The sequence below is a fragment of the Leptinotarsa decemlineata genome, unplaced genomic scaffold, assembly GCF_025532065.1.
Source record: "Leptinotarsa decemlineata unplaced genomic scaffold, Ldec_3_MD MMD2_tig00026307_RagTag_RagTag, whole genome shotgun sequence".
NCBI classification, from domain to species: domain Eukaryota; kingdom Metazoa; phylum Arthropoda; class Insecta; order Coleoptera; family Chrysomelidae; genus Leptinotarsa; species Leptinotarsa decemlineata.
The window spans coordinates 4,938,027-4,957,086 of NW_027412681.1; the positions used below are offsets into that span (position 1 = coordinate 4,938,027).

At 34.9% G+C, this 19,060-nt stretch overlaps 2 protein-coding genes across 4 annotated transcripts; one reads left to right on the forward strand and one right to left on the reverse strand.

The window, feature by feature from the left end:
• The first annotated feature begins 167 nt into the window (after positions 1-167).
• Positions 168-17,961, forward strand: LOC111513358 (leptin receptor overlapping transcript-like 1). Of its 2 annotated transcripts, none has more exons than XM_074180958.1 (3): positions 168-171; positions 12,533-12,610; positions 17,495-17,961. In XM_074180958.1, the coding sequence occupies exons 2-3, from the start codon at positions 12,567-12,569 to the stop codon at positions 17,790-17,792; spliced, it is 342 nt and encodes a 113-aa protein (XP_074037059.1). In that variant the 5' UTR covers positions 168-171; positions 12,533-12,566; the 3' UTR covers positions 17,793-17,961. The 2 variants fall into 2 exon arrangements, with proteins under 2 accessions (XP_074037059.1, XP_074037058.1); XM_074180957.1 differs by lacking the exon at positions 168-171 and adding an exon at positions 11,745-12,476.
• On the reverse strand, positions 830-10,299 carry TER94 (Transitional endoplasmic reticulum ATPase TER94). 2 transcript variants are annotated; one of them, XM_074180954.1, is made up of 7 exons: positions 10,088-10,299; positions 9,477-9,836; positions 5,573-6,411; positions 4,832-5,304; positions 3,661-3,844; positions 3,156-3,442; positions 830-1,241 (listed from the first exon to the last, which is right to left on the reverse strand). In XM_074180954.1, exons 1-7 carry the CDS (start codon positions 10,102-10,104, stop codon positions 990-992), a joined length of 2,412 nt encoding a protein of 803 aa, XP_074037055.1. In that variant the 5' UTR covers positions 10,105-10,299; the 3' UTR covers positions 830-989. The 2 variants fall into 2 exon arrangements, with proteins under 2 accessions (XP_074037055.1, XP_074037054.1); XM_074180953.1 differs by lacking the exon at positions 10,088-10,299 and having other exon boundaries at positions 9,477-9,856.
• Positions 17,962-19,060: the final 1,099 nt, after the last annotated feature.

Here is a 19,060-nt window from a genome sequence, read left to right on the forward strand (position 1 = left end):
AGACATAATATGGTTGGAACTCCGGAACATACAAATTGCATAACCCGGCAAGTAACTGAAAATAAAATACATCTTTCTGTTCCAGAAACAAGCCAGACAAAGTATTCTTTAATTTATGAAAGTAAAAAGCTGTATAATCACATACCTTACGAAATTAGGAAGGATAAAAGCTATAAAAAGTTCGGAAATCTTGTTAAAGATGCCCTTGCAACTGAAGCGTACTACAATCCTGATGAATATTACAATGGAACTTTGCTGTGATTTAATCTAGGTGTTTTTTTTTTATATTGACACCTATACTTTAAACTATATTTTATACAGGGATATATTTCATTTTATTGCCATGACATGTGAACTTATGTTCAAAATGTGTATATTTTTCATTTACATCTCTTGAAAGGGACTATACAAATTATTTTGTCTACAAACTTTGTTAAATTTTATTTTCTATTGTTACATTTCATCTATTAGAAAATGGCCTTAGTTTTGCTCAAATTGTGTTTTTGAATTTTCTTTTCTTTTATTCATTGAAGTGCTATATTTACCAGATTTTTAAAAAGCTCTATCAATAAGATTGTATTTCCTTGGACAATTAAGTATATGTCTACCTACCTACCATTCAATATTTTTTTAATGGCGACCTCTGTTAATCGATAGTAGAAGTTGAAATTAAAAAAATCGTGTAAATCATCTGAATAGATAACTTTGCTTCAAAGTAATTTAGGCTACTAATCTTGACAAAAGATGTCTCTTGAAAATATTTTTTCAAATTCTCCTTTAATTATCCATTAAAAACGAAATTCCCAATGAAAAAAAATAAAAGTACAACTAGGACAAACTTTTTATTTATAATCAAAACTATGAACCAACATATGAATTTGATAATAATAGTTTCATATTTAGATATTGATATCCAACTGAAGTATTTTTAATTGTAAATAAATACAAAAAATAAAACCGTCGCTAACTGCTGTTGATCCCTCGTTCGCCTAACTGTATAAATCATCCTCGGGATCGTCTTGGAAGTTGGCCTGGTCCCCGCCGGTACCCCCGGGCGCGGCCGGCCCCCCGGCGGCCGTAGGGAAGCGGAAGTTCGTGCCGAAGCCTCGAGACTGCTGCAGAGTTTGCGCGAACATTTCGTATTTTCTGATATCGTTATCAGAAACTGACCTTCGGGCGAAGCGCATGGCCTCTTCGAAGTGGGCCCTGGTGATTTCTGGGACCGGATCGTCTTCGTCCAACTGAAAAAAAAAAACGTTTTAAACCTATATGTCCTTTCAGGAAAACTAGTTTCTTGTACTTTTTTTAACAAACTTTCATCGAATCAAATATATTATATTGTCAGAAGAAAATACATCTAAAAATACAAACAACAGTATGAGTTAAAATATATAAATAAAATAGAACATACAAAAATATATAAATACTAAGCGAGAAAACATTAGTTCTTGAGTGTATCAGGAGACGAAAGTATCATCAAAATACTCCTAAACTGAGTAATAGACTTCATGATAACCAAAACAAAAAGCAGATCAGACCTCCACCATTAATATAGGGGTACCTCACGGCTCCATACTTGGGCCTATACTATTTATTCTGTACACTAATGATTTACCATGCTACACTGGAGACCACAACGTCACAATGTATGCAGATGACACAAATTTTCTAATAACTGGTTCAGATTCCCTAGATACAGAGGCAAAAGCAAACCTTGCCCTGAAAAAGGCAAGTGAATGGTTTTCTGCTAATAATCTGGTCCTGAACACAACCAAAACGAACTTCATAAATTCTCACCCACGGCAAAAATCTATAGACCATATATATACTATAATTATAGAACCAGAGCACCTCATACAAAACAGCTCAACTAAATTTCTAGGGGTATACCTAGAGGAGAACCTGAAATGGGGAGTTCATTGCTCTAAGCTAATATCCACTCTGGGTCAAAAATGTTATCTTTTCAAAACTCTTAGAAAATTTTTAAATGACTAGATGACTGTATCTATCACAGTGAAATTGAGTCCCAGCTGCGTGATGTTTCTGGTTGTGGGGGACTTCATCTGCAGTGAGTAATATACTGACTGCCCAAAAACGGATAATTAGATGTATGACCTCTTCTCATTATCTTGAACCATGCAAACCACTTTATAAACGCCTAGGCATTTTAACAGTGGTCAACCTGTATATACTGGAAATAGCATGCTTTGCACATGATAGAAAACACCAAACCAACTGTCCAAATAATACACACCCATATTCCACAAGGAAAATACGAGAAATATTTCCAAACCACACCCTACAAATTACCAGCCAGAGTCCCACAGTTATGGGAATTAAAGTGTACAACCTCTACCCCCACTCTGAAATCACTTACCACCTACAACTTTAAGTTAAAACTCAAAGAAATACTCATTCGGACTCCCTTCTACAGATTGAATAAATTTTTTAATGAAAGTTTAGTCTAGTTTTAATGTATTTACTTTTTTACTGTTTTAATGTTAATTTACTTATAACAATACACCCACTTTATACACCAGGTACTACCACGTTATCTCTATATAACTAATATTATTTTAAATTTTATTTTAGAATGTACTCTCATACTAATGTGACGTATATGTCTGCATGTGACTTTATTGGATTAATAAATATTATTATTATTATTATCAACCAGAAACACTTTGGCCTCTTCTCTGAATTTATTGTAAAAATTCATTTCTTTTATAATAACGGGCAGATGATTGAACAATTTGATGCCATTGATATTGATCGAGTCCCTAACTAATTAATTTGTGGAAATAGGCAGTTCAATATTGCTATTCGGGTATTATAAGGAGTATCATAGAAAAGCCCCAAAATAGTGCATCATTATTCAATTTATTTCATCACGACAATCTTAAAAACGGCTTCCACTTTTATAAACGACTGAATAATTATTACTGATGTTGATAAAAGTAAACAAATATTGTTTCAAGAAAGCATGTGTTACGAATCGCATGTTCATTGGTAAAACCTCCTTAATCATCAGTTCACACAAGTATCTAGTACAGAGTTATAAATTTGTTAGGACACATCAGCTGGTTAACAAAAAAACCCATTGAAACATATTTGTTACACCTATTGGCTAAATCTATAAACAAAAATACACTCACGTCCATGGCAATATTGGGATTCATCGCCCTCTCCCTTTCCCTCCTGATTTCGCTCTCAATGCTCTGCCTGATGGCCAACTTGCAAGCGCGCTGGCATATTTCGGTCAGATCAGCTCCAGAGAAACCGTGTGTCACTTTGGCTATGTATCCTAAATCTACATCCTTGGCGATAGGAGATTTCCTCAGGTTCGATTTGAAAATGGCCTCTCTAGACTTCTCGTCTGGCAATGGGATGTAAATCAACTGATCTAATCTACCGGGTCTCAAGATGGCAGGATCGATGATATCTAGAAGAGAAAATATATCAATATCAAATTTGAAGACGGGTTCAAAGTCTTGATATGACCTACACTGTAGTGATGGAGAGCAATTACTCCGAAATAAGTGGGTAATAATCCCATAGAGAGTTAAACTGAGAGGGTAAAACTTGATTTCTTTAGAGTTGTAAAATAAATATACTGCAATTTTAAAAAGCTACAATGGATGAAAAAAAGCAAAAACTCACCAGGTCTGTTCGTTGCACCAATGATGAATACGTTCTTTTTGGCACCCATTCCGTCCATTTCTGTCAAAATTTGATTGATAACTCTGTCTGCTGCACCACCTGCATCGCCTACGTTGCCACCTCTCGATTTTGCAATGGAATCCAATTCATCAAAGAACAATACACAAGGAGCTGCAGATCTAGCCTGAAGAAGAAAATGAAAGTTACAATGTGAGTATTGACAATGACACCGAAGAGCCACAAGGGTTTTTTCAGCCCCATTAAAAGTTTTGATTAACTAAGATTGATAGTTTGAGGAAATCATCAAAAACACTTTTTCCACCCCAGAATAAAAAAGATTGTCCCTCTACGTGCGTTTTGACAACCAAATTGGCATCACCAGAAGATAACTAAAACAAAATTTTCAAGGTTACGTTAATTTATATACATCGAAAAACCATCCCTTACCTAATGAGTGTCATTAAATTAATTCCTGGTATAACTTATTGTGTTAAATTGTTATACCTGTACTGTCACATACGAGTAAACAACTGAGGGTTTAGAATGGGACCTTTGCTGTTTAATAAAAATTTATTTTTAGTCATCTCTTGATAACAATAAATTTTATAGGGAAACGTGCGTAGAGTGGCATTACTTTTGCTCTGGTGTGAGAAAAGTTTTTTTGATAGTGTTTGAACTGTTGATTAACCATGAACGACATTTCGAAGTGTCGATTGAAACTCTTTGTTGTCTTGAATATATAGTATGACAATTGTGTAATATAAATGAAGAACGATCTTTCTGCATGTTTGTATCATTGAAAAAAAGGTTTTCATTCTTTCTGGTCCATAATCAACATGTTGAAATATGTAATTACTTTCTTTTTTTTTCAAAATTTGCAGGTGCAACCTAACTGAAAATCTAACTCAAATCTTCAATGAACAATTGGAAAGATTTATTCACGAGTAAGGATGTGAATGGAGTTATATTAGGATTGAGTGTTAGTGTAATTTAGACCAAAGTTTTATTGAGTTACTCGTAATTTTTGAGTCACTCAAAATAGGAAATATAATGTGGAAAATTTCTATTCAAAATCCAATAAAAAATTCCCAAGGAATGAATAAGTTTTCTTGATTCAGAGGTTCTATAATGTATACTGAAAAAATAACGGGAAGTAACTGTCACAACTCACCTTATCAAAAATATCCCTGACATTAGCCTCAGACTCACCAAACCACATGGTGAGCAGCTCTGGCCCCTTGACGGATATAAAATTGGCCTGACACTCATTGGCGATGGCCTTAGCCAGCAGCGTCTTACCGCAACCAGGCGGCCCGTAGAAGAGCACACCCCGGGAAGGTTGCATACCGAACTTGAGGAACTTGTCAGGATGCTCAACGGGGTACTGAACCAGTTCTTGCAGTTCATGTTTAACGTTTTCGAGACCACCAATGTCCTCCCAAGAGACATTTGGTACTTCAACAACTGTTTCCCTGAGAGCACTGGGGCTGCTCTTTGTCATGGCATAGCGGAAGTTTTCCATCGTTACAGCAAGAGAATTCAATACCTCGGCGTCAATTTGGTCGTCTTCCAAGTCGATGAGGTCCATTTTTTCTCGGATTTGCTGGAGGGCAGATTCAGAGCACAGCGAAGCCAAGTCAGCACCTGATGATAAAAATGTTTGTGGGTAAATTTATATGCTTATTGAGACTGTGTTGGGAATTTTGAGGTTGTATGGAACTGCAGAAGACAGCAGCATATGACGTAACAGATGTAGTATTTTCAGCTTTGTTTCATGTAATATGTGCAATAAATTAGTATTATTATTATTATATGACCAAATAAAGGCTGTCGTTCTGTCTATTGTTGTCTATATTGTTCGACTTCCAATAAATGGGATAACCTCTTGAAAAAACCAATAAATTCTACTCACCCACATGACCGTGTGTCTCGGCGGCAATTTGCTCCAAATCCACGTCGTCGGCCAGTTTCATATTCTTTGTGTGGATACGTAAAACTTCCAATCTGCCTGTTGCATCCGGAATACCAATATCAATCTCCCTGTCGAACCTGCCGAAACGTCTCAGAGCCGGATCGATGGAATTTGGTCTGTTTGTGGCAGCCATGACAATGACATGTGAGCTCTTCTTCATGCCATCCATAAGAGTGAGCAGCTGCGACACTATACGGCGCTCGACCTCCCCGTGAGTCTTCTCACGCTTCGGGGCGATGGCGTCCAGCTCATCGATGAAGATGATCGCCGGAGAGTTTTTGTCAGCTTCTTCAAAAGCTTTGCGCAAGTTACTCTCAGACTCGCCAGCGAGTTTGCTCATGATCTCCGGCCCGTTTATCAAGAAGAAGAACGCCCCAGTCTCATTAGCCACGGCGCGAGCAATCAGGGTCTTACCCGTACCAGGGGGACCATACAGCAGTATACCCCTAGGGGGCTTCACGCCGATAGCCTTGAACAGGCTCGGGTGTCTCAGCGGGAGCTCCACCATCTCCTTGATCTGCGCTAGCTGCTTCCTGCATCCTCCGATGTCATCGTAGCCGACGGCATTGAGAGCCTCCTCTTCTTCTTCTCGTTTGATTGGATCTCCATCGCAGTGGATGACAGTGTCGGGAGCTACTATGCAGTAGGGGGCAGGATCCGTTTCAACTACTTTGAATTCTACTGCTCTCATACCACCACGAACGACAAAGACATCGTCTTTGTGGATGGGTCTATACGCTTCCAAAAAGTAGGGTTTCAAGTAGACTTCGAAGAGGTTTCTGGAATTTTTAAAATAATAATAAAATAATGCTTAGAATCACAAAACAGTCACAGATATAATTTCGAGATTCAGTCCCTGAATTACTACTATTTTTCTCAAATGTCTTCCAATGACCTCTTTTGGGAGAATGTTGTGTGAAAACTTTTTGTCAAATACATAATTAAAGTTGATTTCAATAAAAAAATATGCATATAAATTACTAATCTGTAAACATTCCATTGGAAAAATAATCATGCAAAATTGTAATTTTCAACTTCATGAACCAACAGAATAACAATATCTTTATAACTGAAAGTTATCTCTGTTGATAACATTCAACAAATTTGTTGTTGCTTTTTCTCTCTATATTCCACTGATGTTTCATTGGGGGAAGTACCTGTGAATCACAGGTACTTTCACACTTTACCTATCCACTACAAAAAGGTACTTCACATAAAAATTCACAATAACCCACACTCGCCTTCTTCATGAATGGACATTTACCTTATTCAACTTCATTAATTATTATTTTAGCGAAGTAGTCAATTGAACTTGGTTTCTATCTACCTATAAGTAGTTTAGTTGAATAATAATTATTATTAGCAGTTGTAAAACAATCTTAAAAACATTTTCTCATTGACAGTACAATCAGCTGTTTAAAAATTGTTTCTAATAGTTTATAATCTTTTAATCAACACATGCACTTCTTTTATATATTGTTCTTTCGTAACTATTTCAATTTATTATAAATAATACAGGAAAAACAGGGCTTATAACATTCAGCAAATCCCAAAATAGGCTAAAATCGATATATGCCAAATTGCTTAACAAATCTATTCCTGAAATAAGTGATATTAAATTCTTAGGGGTCACAGTGGAAAATAATCTTACATGGGACATCCATCTAAACAAACTTAACTCTAGACTGGGTACTACAGTAGGTCTAATCCGTGCACTAAGAGATCAAGTATCATTAGATAGTCTGAAGATATACTATTATACGCATATTCAATCTATTATTCAATACAGATATATTTTCTGGGGATCATCCACACAGTCATATAAAATCTTCAAAACTCAAAAAAGGATAATTCGCTGTATGTTAAAACTACCTCATAGATCAACATGAAGACCACACTTCAAGATGCTAGACATATTAACAGTTCCTTCATCTATTTTCTGCAATTAGTCATGTTTGTCGAAAAACATTATAGTATCTTCATGAGAAACTGTGATCTTTACTAAAACCAAATGACTATAAATACCAGACACAAGAATGAACTAAGCATACCAAGACATAATTCATCATTTTTTGAAAAAGGACCGCATTACAAAGCCATAAAAGCTCATCAATCTCTCCCAAGAGAAATTAGAAATACAGAAAACCACAACAAATTCAGACTCTCAGTCATTGATTATCTAAAAACCAAAGTTTATTATAGTTTCGACAGTTGGTGATGGGTCTCTATGCGATTGCACCATAACTGAGTACTGTGCAAAATTCTTTTAAAAATTCTTTTAATAGTCCTTCTTGAATTATCCAACAAGTGATTTGGACCAATTATAAAAATTGTGATATGGGAACTGTAGTTGTAATAAATATCACCTATTGCAAATCTTAACCCAATGACGTCTATGTAGATTTATAGGAAGGATATTACTATTACTATTATTATTGTTACTATATTATTATTCAACCGTCTTATTTATTATTGTACTGTACCTTATTATACTATTATTATCATTATATATAACAAATATTGTAAATATCAAAACCTATTGACGTTGCCCTGTCCATTGTAGATTTATATGGCAATAAAGTATATTATTATTATTATTTATAAAACAGAAGAGATATTTTCTATACTTATTTGGTGAAACTAGAAACCATAAAAAAATTAAAATTGAAATTAAAGTAGTTTACTATTAAAATCCCTCATTTAGTAGTTGTAAGTTTCTATAGGCTGTTCACGTTAAGAGAACAACGTAATTTTTGGTAACTTTGTATATCCAACATAACGTTAAAATTCCCACTGAAATGCGTTTAACAGCAATGAAACTAGTAACATTTCATTTTGTAAGTTGCTCAACTGATAGTAAAATTTCCGACATTGCCGAATCGAAAAAAACTCGAAAACTGTCAGTCTTTCTTTTCTTTTCAGAACTAATAATTTCTTTTGATAAGACCTGCGTATATTCAATATGCCTGAAACATTGATAGATAGATAGATAGATATATTTTCACCACATTACATATATAAATACATTTATGGCATGTCAATATATTAATAGATACAATATAAAGTACACAATGAATAAAATTATACAATAAAACATATGATATTTTGAATGTGTTACAAACATAATCAAGTGAGGCATAAATAAATAGCGTAAACAGAATGGAATATTTCAGAGAAGTGATGTGTTGAGTGCATGACTCAGTTGCTTTGTTGTGACGAGAAACTCGTCTGTGGAATAAAAGCAGTGTTCAAGAATATATTTTTTTGTGCTTTTTTTGAACTGATCAAAAGATAGTGATTTGATTCTCTCCAGCAAGCAGTTATATAGATTGATATTCAGAGAATTATGTTGAGATTTGGTTAATCTATACCTTGGAGTTTTTAATAACTTAGCATACCTAGTATTATGGTCATGTATATCTGACTGGGTTTGTAACTGGTTGATATTTCTGTGTATTTCTAATATTTCATTGTCGAAATAGTCTCAATAAATACTAAAAGTAAGTAGGGATAATAGCAATAAAACATATCAACAGTATGCTTACATTGTTACAGAGTTACAGACCCCAAAAGTTGCAACATCATCCAATGAGAATTATTTTATCTTGTCAGAAACTCACTTCAATAAGTAATAAGTTGAACTCGTTAGAATGGTTGCACACTCATAAATTATTTCTGTACCAAACTCTCAATTTTATTATTATTCACAAGAAAAAAGTTCTTTTGATTTTGAGTAACACAACTTCAATACCAGAACACAATGACTATTTCTAAACAAATGGTAACAAGAAAAACATCCTGAATGGACAATTATTATATAGTGCACATAAAAATTGTATCTTACCCTGTGAGGCCTTCAACTGTGTCATCTATGGGCAGAACATGGATCCTTTTACCATATTTTACATCTGGACAAGGCTGGATGGAGACAACATCTGAGAGACGAACACGAAGGTTGTTCCTAACATTTCTGTTCATGCGGATTTTTTCGTCACTACAGGACTCATCGGAAAGGACTATACAGACTGTTTCTTTCCTTCGTTTGCCTTTGAGTAATACTGTGTCCCCCCTGAATAGCTGTAACTCGTCCATTTTAGCTTGTGATAAAGCAACAACGGAATTGTCATCGTTGGCAGCTTCTTCGACCAAGAGCCTGTTTGGACGGTCCTTTTTACGAAGAATTGCAGTGGCCAGATCGTCGGGACTATATTCAAGAAAAGACATAAATTATGGGAAACTTATAAATACATTTCGATTAAGCAACACTTGATTGAAAAACAAAATGGAGTTGTATAAATGAATGATCTCTGAACGAAGTTTAGAATACTTAGAACGGAATAAACATGAAAATATTAAATGATTACTTGAGAATATTCTAGTGTTCCACCATGATGACAAAAATTTCACTATATCGAAGCAACCGGCCGTGCCGTGTTAACAGAAATTTGTTATTACCTTTTTCCTTCAGCCATTGTTGGATATTATTATACGGAAATATTAATAATAACTTATGCTAAAGTTGATCACAGAGATTCCAAAGAAATCTTAATAACTGGATATTCACAAGTTTTTCACACCAAGAACTAATAATGATGACGATCGTTAGACTGACAATGGAATGACGTAGCTTTTTGCCAATTTATACAACTTGACGAGAGACAGAATACAGCATACAGCAAAGTAAGGTGAAGGTGATATGCATAAAATTGGGTTGTTCGTTGCTCTGACTCGGTGTTGCCAACTGTAGATCTAATTTCGACCCTTCGCATTATAAACGTGCGCTTTCATATTTACATCCAAACCTCAGTAACTCTCAGCTAAACACGATGTAAAATCTGAAAATTATTACAGATTAAACATATATTGATTTTACGAAGGGTCAAAAATAGATCTGTCTAAAAAAATCTGTTTTTCCGTTAACCAGCTGTTGCACCCCTACGAACGACGACCCTCAGAAGTCGAAACTTGTGCGAGCTAAAGATTAACGAGGTCTTACCTCTCAACGTGTGATTCTTGAACTCATGCGAAAGTTTTTAGTGATGGGACCATTTGAATATTGAGAATTGTATGTATTCAATTCTTCTTCGAAAATTCTCGAGTCAGAATCGAAATCCATCGAAACTTCAGACGAATGTGCGAGTTCTTGATACTCAAGTGATCAGTTGTTAGCGATCCATTCAACAGAGACGGAATCGAATTGTCTATTTTATTTGATATTTGGATAAACAGAAATAATATATTCATAAACTGGTGTAGCTACGTATACGTGTGAATTAGAAAACAATAATAATAATAATAATAATTTTTATTAGTCTCAAGAAACACACAGTTTTCAGACACGTCAATACAATTTCTAAAATAGTTTTGAGGGGATAAGATTTATCAATATAGTTTTTAAAAAATGCTTGTCGATAAATTAGATGTAACTCGAGATATCCATAATACCAGAAATAATAACATTCGAATTCATTCCAGTCAGTTTTTGATCACGAAACTGAGACATATTTCAGTTCTGTGTATTCAATTAGACTCGAGAAGCATATCGTGTTAGGTATGTTCTTGTATATGAAGTTCTCGAATAGATATTCGATTTTCAAAAGTTCACAAGAAGTGAACATTCAATTTTGAAGAGTATTCGACTCTGCTTGTTTCAATGCAATAATATTTCTGAGAATTTAGTGCTTACTATCATCGATGAACGATATCATCTTTCCTAGAAGTTACTTATATTCGAACTCATGTCTCGAAAATAGCTGAAATATTTGTTACGATCTGGTTAGAATCATATATCCTCATCTATCTGATAAGATTGTAGTAGATTCTCTGAGTTCTACAATTTCTATAATTGATACAAACACTAAACCTTCTTTTACTTTTTGCAGAAACTTTCAATTTTTTGCAGAACTGATAATAATTTGATTGAAAAAATTAAAATAAATTATCTCGGGCATCAATTTCTATCCGTTTCAAATATATTACCTATTTGTGCCAGCCTTTTTATTCGCAATTTTATTTTTGAAATTCTGACAAGTAAGGCTGCGCTTTAAACAGATGGTACTATTTCTTTGAGGTAGCAAACTGTTTTTGGTCTTTGTCTCTGGCAACACTGTTTGCAACAGTGGATTTACTGGGAGTATAATTTGACATTAGAGTAAAAAATAAAATTATTTATTTTTCATATCTATTTTTCTAAAATTATTTCTTAAATTTGAAAGAATGTTGAATGTTTGATCCAACAAATATCGAACGATTTGATGAGAATATTATATATTGAAGTATACAATGGCAGGGATAAAAGGTGAGATTTGACTGTAATTATGATTGAGGAAAATCAATGAGAATCACCCATAAATATAATTTATGATTCATATTATGTTCACAAACTCTATATCAGGTTTAAGCATAAAAGCCTAATTTGGAAATAATTTCTATTTGAAACAAAGAACTATCACAATGTTATATATGAGCCATTGTCAAAATAGTTGGATTTTATATTTCCAGCATTTGAAAGTCATGTAAAATGTTTCTCCTTATATCTGAAACATTTTTAAATGAAATTATATGAAAAAGTAATGAATCGCGAATTGATTTTAAAATTTTCATTTTCATAACATGCCCATTTCCTAAATTCCCATTTTATGGAAAATCATATTCTGTAGAAAATTGTTCAATGTTTGTGATTTTACTTTCATCAAGATTATAACTGTTTTGGCAATGGTACATATAAAACCCTCCCCACATAATATTAAAAATTTTCTCATTTCAAAAGGTTCTGATCACCTCAGTTATACTTGTTTTTATTTTTCATGCTGCTATTTTACGAATGTCTACTCTCTGCAACAGCGTAAGTATTACAATATGTATATGTCCTTCCATTATTTCATTCCGTCATGTTTTCAGTCTGGTTTCCTTGGCATTTGCTGGATCCATTGGAATGACATTTATAATTCTAGCATGTGCTCTACCCCAATATAATAAGTGAGTATATAAATATTTTTTTTTGTTAAACATAAACTTGACATGGGAAAAGTCAAAATGGCTCTCAGAGAGGTCATCAAAAACCATAGACATAATAATATGTACTGACCATCACTTTCACATACATTCCACACAAACTGTCGACAACTATGTAACAGCACTTGAAACTTGCTCAAGAATACATTATTAGTATTTTGGGCTGCATACTTGGTAATCATTAATATCCATTTATAATGAAATTAAGAATATTATATAACCTCCTGAATCTTATTTGCCTTGATTGCTTGGGTTTTTTTATCAACATTGTTAGTCTTTTTCCATGATTCATACACGACTACTATGGCAAATAATTGATATCCTGTATTTCTATACTGAAAATCATAAAAAATATCTTCAAATATATAAAAATTTGAGCTTTGACATAATTCTGTGCAATAAATATACTTTTAACTCCTATAAATTCGATTTTCTACTACTACTTAGTCTTTTTCCATGATTCATACAGGACTAGTATGGCAAATAATTGAAATCCTGTATTTCTATACTGAAAATCATGAAAAATATCTTTAAATATTTAAAAATTTGAGCTTTGACATAATTCTGTACAATAAATATACTTTTAACTCCTATAAATTCGATTTTCTACTAGACTAGGTCCTTCAAGTAAAAAAAATACATTTTTCTATTAACCAGCAATTGATTAAAACCAGTCAAGTGACCAAAAATATTATTATAATTATTTAAGTACACAATGAAAATATGCAATACATAAAACATCTTGATATCTGAAATTTGAGTGAGGTAGATACCAAAAAGTGGATCTCTACATATTTTGTTGTTGGATTCAATAGCTCAATAGTCTCTTCAATAGCCAATCCATATTATTTAGTCAACGCCAAAATACCTCATTTGGACAATGAGAAATTTTTTTTTTTGTAAAAGTAAGTTGCTTATCGGACAAAAAAAAGTAACGTATGACAAACAAAGCACCATGAAAATTGGTAAAAAAAATCTTCAAAAATGATCAATAGAAAAAAGTGTCTTAGATTTAGATTGTCCTAGTTATACCAAGATTGTGTGGCAAAAGACATCCAGAAATATCTGTGAACAACCTAAACTCGTTTTATATTAATAGCCTTAATGAAATTATTAAGAATTGTCATCAAAATACCCAACATCTAGAGAATCCTGTAACCCACATAACCCATTAAAAACACCATCTCTGTTCTATTTGCTGATGATACAATAATTGGTGTAAGAATTCATGAACAGGAATATCCCGAAGCCATGTGTGAAAGAGGTCTGAATCAAGCTAAAGTTTGGTTTGAAAGCAATCATCTGTTTTTTAATGAAAGTAGACGTAAGCTGGCCAGAACATATAAATGCTCTATGTGGAGAATTATCAAAGAGTTTTTGCATTTATAAAAAATTAGATATGTACTTGGCTAACAAGTAGCCCAAACTACATATTACTCCCTGTTTCATCTACTCGATTTTAAGAGTGTTTTCTTCGGATAACTCAGCTCATATTCATTCAATAAAAATTTTCATTCCGCAAAAGGCAGCAGTAGAAAGCATTATAGACACTAAGTGGGAAATGGTAATTTCAATTACCATCATTCAATTAATTAAACTGTTAATAAATGTATATTTCAATAGAACTGAATACATTTATTATTATTATTATTTTCACAGTAGTGTGCGCTGGTCAGGCCCTATCCCCCGAAGCCCCGATACATTCGGGAGGGCGCACCAGCATTATCAACCAATGACCACTCCCCACACCGTGGGGTAAGTGATCATTGGGTTCGAGAATCATGTGCCCCGAGCAAGCGCTGTGAGCCAAGAATGACAGCCTTCTGCATCTGTAGGGCAAAGATTTCTGCCTTAGTGCGGCAAACCGGTATGATTTTAAGATTCGAGAGTAGAGAGGACATCATTCCACCAAGGACTCCAATAATCAGAACAACCATCTTGACAGAGTGGTTTGGATAGAGTCTGCGGAGTTCGAAGAGAAAATCTCGATATTTTATCCGTTTTTCCTCTTTTCGGACGATATTTGTCTCGCCAGGAGCTGAAAACTCCATGACAAATATCGTCTTGCTCTGGTGATCGAGAAGGACTACATCAGGCTTATTAGCTTGTATGAGCCTGAGGGTGGGGAACGAATAGTTCCAATAAATTCGGCACTTCTCGTTCCCCACAACGGATTCAATATCCTCCGGAGCGTAGGGCAACACCGGTGTCTCGTCAATACCGTAAGTGTGCCGTAGATGATAATATAGCACTCTTAGGGCCGCGTTATGTCGATAGATATAGGCCGAGACCGCATATGCTGAACATGCTGATAACAAGTGCATTAGGGTCTCGGGCGCCTCGCGGCAGGCCCTGCACCTTGTGTCAGGAACCTCTATACCCATCACGCGACTGCGATAGACTAATGTGTTGAAGACACCATCCTGGCAAGCCATGATGAACCCCTCAGTTTCCGACTTCAGCCCACTCGACCTGAGGAAAACGAACGTCTGGCGTTTGATAAGCCAAGGTCTTCAATGTTATTGAAGAAGACCCCATGCGTTGGCTTATCCTTGTATTTCCGCAGAAGTGAGGTGATCTCTGCGGCTTTTATATGAGCTTTTCAACTCGGTTCCAACTCGGTGACAGAGTTGTGGCCACCTTGTTCAGTGTCGAAAACTATACCGAGTTCATCAGCTGCTAGGGCAGCTGCCCTGAAGAGAAATGCTCCAATTCCTGCTCTCTCATGGTCACGGACCATTTGGGACGATTTGGGATGCAAACTCCTATAGAGATGCATCATTTTTCGGATCTTTACGTCGAGTTGATACAGCTCCTCCCGAGTCCACTTCGCTACTCCAAACGAGTAGAGTAAGATTGGAACGGCAAGCATATTTGTTGCAGCAACTTTGTTCTTCCCTGACAGTTCCGATGAACAGATCTGTCGAAGTTTGTGCTGATACTTGCCGCGGAGAGAGTTTTTCACCTGTTACCTCTTGTGAGTGGCGTTGTTCCACCCCGAGGTAAGTATACGTCTCTCCGGCATCCAGATGGTGTAGGATGCTTCCATCTGAGAGCTGCACAACCTCTCCGTAATCCCCGCATCGTCCTCTTTTGAGATGGACCATTGCACATTTGTCTATCCCAAATTTCATACCGATAGCTTCCGTGTAATCTTTCACCACCCTCAATGACTGATGGAGACCCTTCTCTCCAGAGGCATAAAGTTTGAGGTCATCCATATAAAACAAATGGGTGACCTTGTGTCTCCGGTTTCCGGGGGTGCCACAGTTATACCCTCGAGTATTTCTGAGCGCAACGGATAATGGCAATGGAGAGATGCAGAAGAGAAAGGGACTGAGGGAATCGCCCTAAAATACACCCCTTCTGAAAGTGACCCACCCTGTTTGGACTCTGGCTTGACCGGATGTAATGGTGAAGCCAGTTCGCCAAAGTGGTATCAGTTGTTCAATGCATCTCACTATTTTGTCGGGTACCGCAAGGCATCTGAGCAAATGCAAGATGAGCTCATGCGATATTGTATCAAATGCCTTACGGTAATCGATCCAGGCCATAGAGAGGTTGCGCTTATATTGTATAGAGTCCTGCGTTATTATTATTATTATACAGGTCGTTTCAAAAATGTTGTCCGTTTTTATGAGTCTACTTTATCTCAGTGAATACTTATTCAATTTAGATAGATAGATCTTTATTTAAAAATAGGTAACCCTAATATACATATATATCCAAATTAAATCAACGGTGTATATATACAACATTAGACAAACACAAAAAAAGAAATACAATGCAACAATAATATACGAAAATCACAATTTCAAAAATAGAATTAGTAGAATTACAAAAATTACAAGAATTGCTTTCAGTACGATATCTATTTCATCTTAATAAGTTCTTTCAATTGTTTTTTAAACAAATTCAACGATGATGATGTTTTAATGAAGTCTGGTAGTTTATTAAATTCTTGGAAACCTTTGAAAAATAAAGAGTTCATAGTACTGCGATAAGCAGTGCTGCTGATGTGAATGTCATTTTTACCCCGAGTGTTATAAGTGTGAATGTCTCTATTCAATATTATAAATGTATGAAAGTAAACAGGAGCCAGGTTATTCAATATTTTATATACAAAAATCATTGTGAAATAATACATTCTTTTTTCGACAGAACCAATTAAGCGTTGCTAACATAGATCTTATGGGGGTGTAACGATTAGTTCTCAGAATTATTCTCATGCCACGATTTTGAAGTTTTTGTAGCATATTCAGCTTAGTAAGATCAAACAAAAACAGGGCTGATGAGCAATAATCAAAATGCGGCTGAATAATTGAATTATATACCGTGATTTTTGTTTCGGTTGATAATTCCTGGGCTATACGAGAGAAAAAATAAAGTTTTTTTGAAATTTTTTTATGAATTTAATTGAAATGGGTATTGAAGTTCAGAAAGTTATCCAACTGAAAGCCCAAATACTTGATATTCGATACAATTTCAATTTGTTAATTATTGATGTTTAGAGTTGCAATCTATTCAGTTTAACTTCTACAATTATTATTATTAAATGACTGATATCAGTGGAAAATACCATGTAGTTTGTACTTTGGTGAACCTTTGGTGTAGTAATGAATATTACTGGAGTTTTATCACAACACCAAACCGTTATTCAAGAGGAAGATTAAACCGTTTAATAGTTCTCTTGAAGACTTGGTGATTGAAACACGTGTCGAGGTTATATGTTCAATTATTCCGATCAGATATTTGTTTGAGCAGCGCCATCATCGGTAAAAGTTATTCCCAAATTAAAGAAATCGGTAACAAAATTACTTTCTCGCGAATAACGAGATTTTTTTTCAGGGAGTGGTGGCCTTTCTTCGTGGTGTTATTCTATGCACTTGCTCCAATACCTACACTCGTAGCCAGAAGATACAGTGACCATTCGGGTCAGAGTAACTCATGCTTGGAGGCTGCAATATTCATAACGATGGGAATTCTAGTGAGTTCGTTCGGACTGCCGATTGTTTTAGCTAGGGCTCTCGTCATAGAGTGGGGAGCTTGTTTCCTGACTATAGCTGGTAACGTGGTTGTCTACGCAACACTACTGGGATTCTTCTTGACTTTCGATCAAGACGATTCTGACTATAGCATGTGGTAGTTTGGTGTTGAGCAAATAAAGTTTTCTTGTACTCATTTATATTTTGGTTATCACTTACTTAGTGTATAGTATATCTAAGACTAATGTATTTTGTAAGATATTCAATATTGGAGTATTTCTGGATTCTCGATTATTTTGTACAATAAGAAGCTTAACTACGTAATATGTATGTCCTTGTTTTTTTTATAATTAGTTTAAACAAATATTTTTCATATGTATCTAAGGTTTTAATAGAAACCATGGTGGAGATAAAACAAACCACTTTCGTTAAACAATATAACCAATAATGCATTACTATTAGAAAACAAACCGAAGTTCCTTGTGCCCTCTGTATTTTGAAGACATTAATATTAAAGATAACTGCAGTATGTAGTTGAAGCACAAGGGAATGACTTCAAGCATTTTGTGTTAGGATTGAAATTTATTTCTCTCCAAAAGCATCGCATCATATTCATAAATAACCTTTGAGTTTATTATAATAATTATGAATAGATTCTAGTAGATGAAATACAATATGGTAACGTCTAGAACGTACCTAAGACTGCATTCAAATTAAATGACGAACCCAGTGTTGTTCCTGGCCAAAAAAAGTAACATTCTAATTGCAACTTTTGAATGAATAGCACATTGAACGCTGCCTTTCGCGGCTAAAGATCCGCTTTACTATCTAACTTGTCTTTTCTTCAAAAGTGACAGTTGACATATGAACACTAGCCACAAGTCGTGCGAAAATGCTTTTCAATCATTTTTTTTGTCATAAGTTAACTGTCAATAATTATGATACTCCAACTGTCAGTTTTGATACGTCATTTTGTCAGTTCTGGTGCGAAAACGGTCAGTTGAAAGTTTCTCAAAACGGCTGAAAACGTAACATAGTCATTTTATGCATCTAAAAGTAACATTTTGTTACTAAAGTTAAACCAGGAATAACACTGGATGAACCATGTGTAAGAACACAGAATATAGGTATGAGGGTAAAAGAGTATCTCTGAAGTTGGGCATAGAAATACTCCATGAGTGTAGAGTATACTAGACAATGATGCTAGCTTAGGGCTTGAACATAAAATGATTGATTCCCTCATTCATATGCTTACGCAGAACTCGTGAAATATACACATTTGTAAGTTCTTTGTAATGGAGATCACGTGCGTTGGCATTAATTCAGAACTGAGGCAATAAGAACTCTGAAGAAAATAAAAATCTCATCTCAGTTGAGGTGTTCATTTTGAAGTGAAATTGGGTTACTGATACCTCAAATATACTTATAA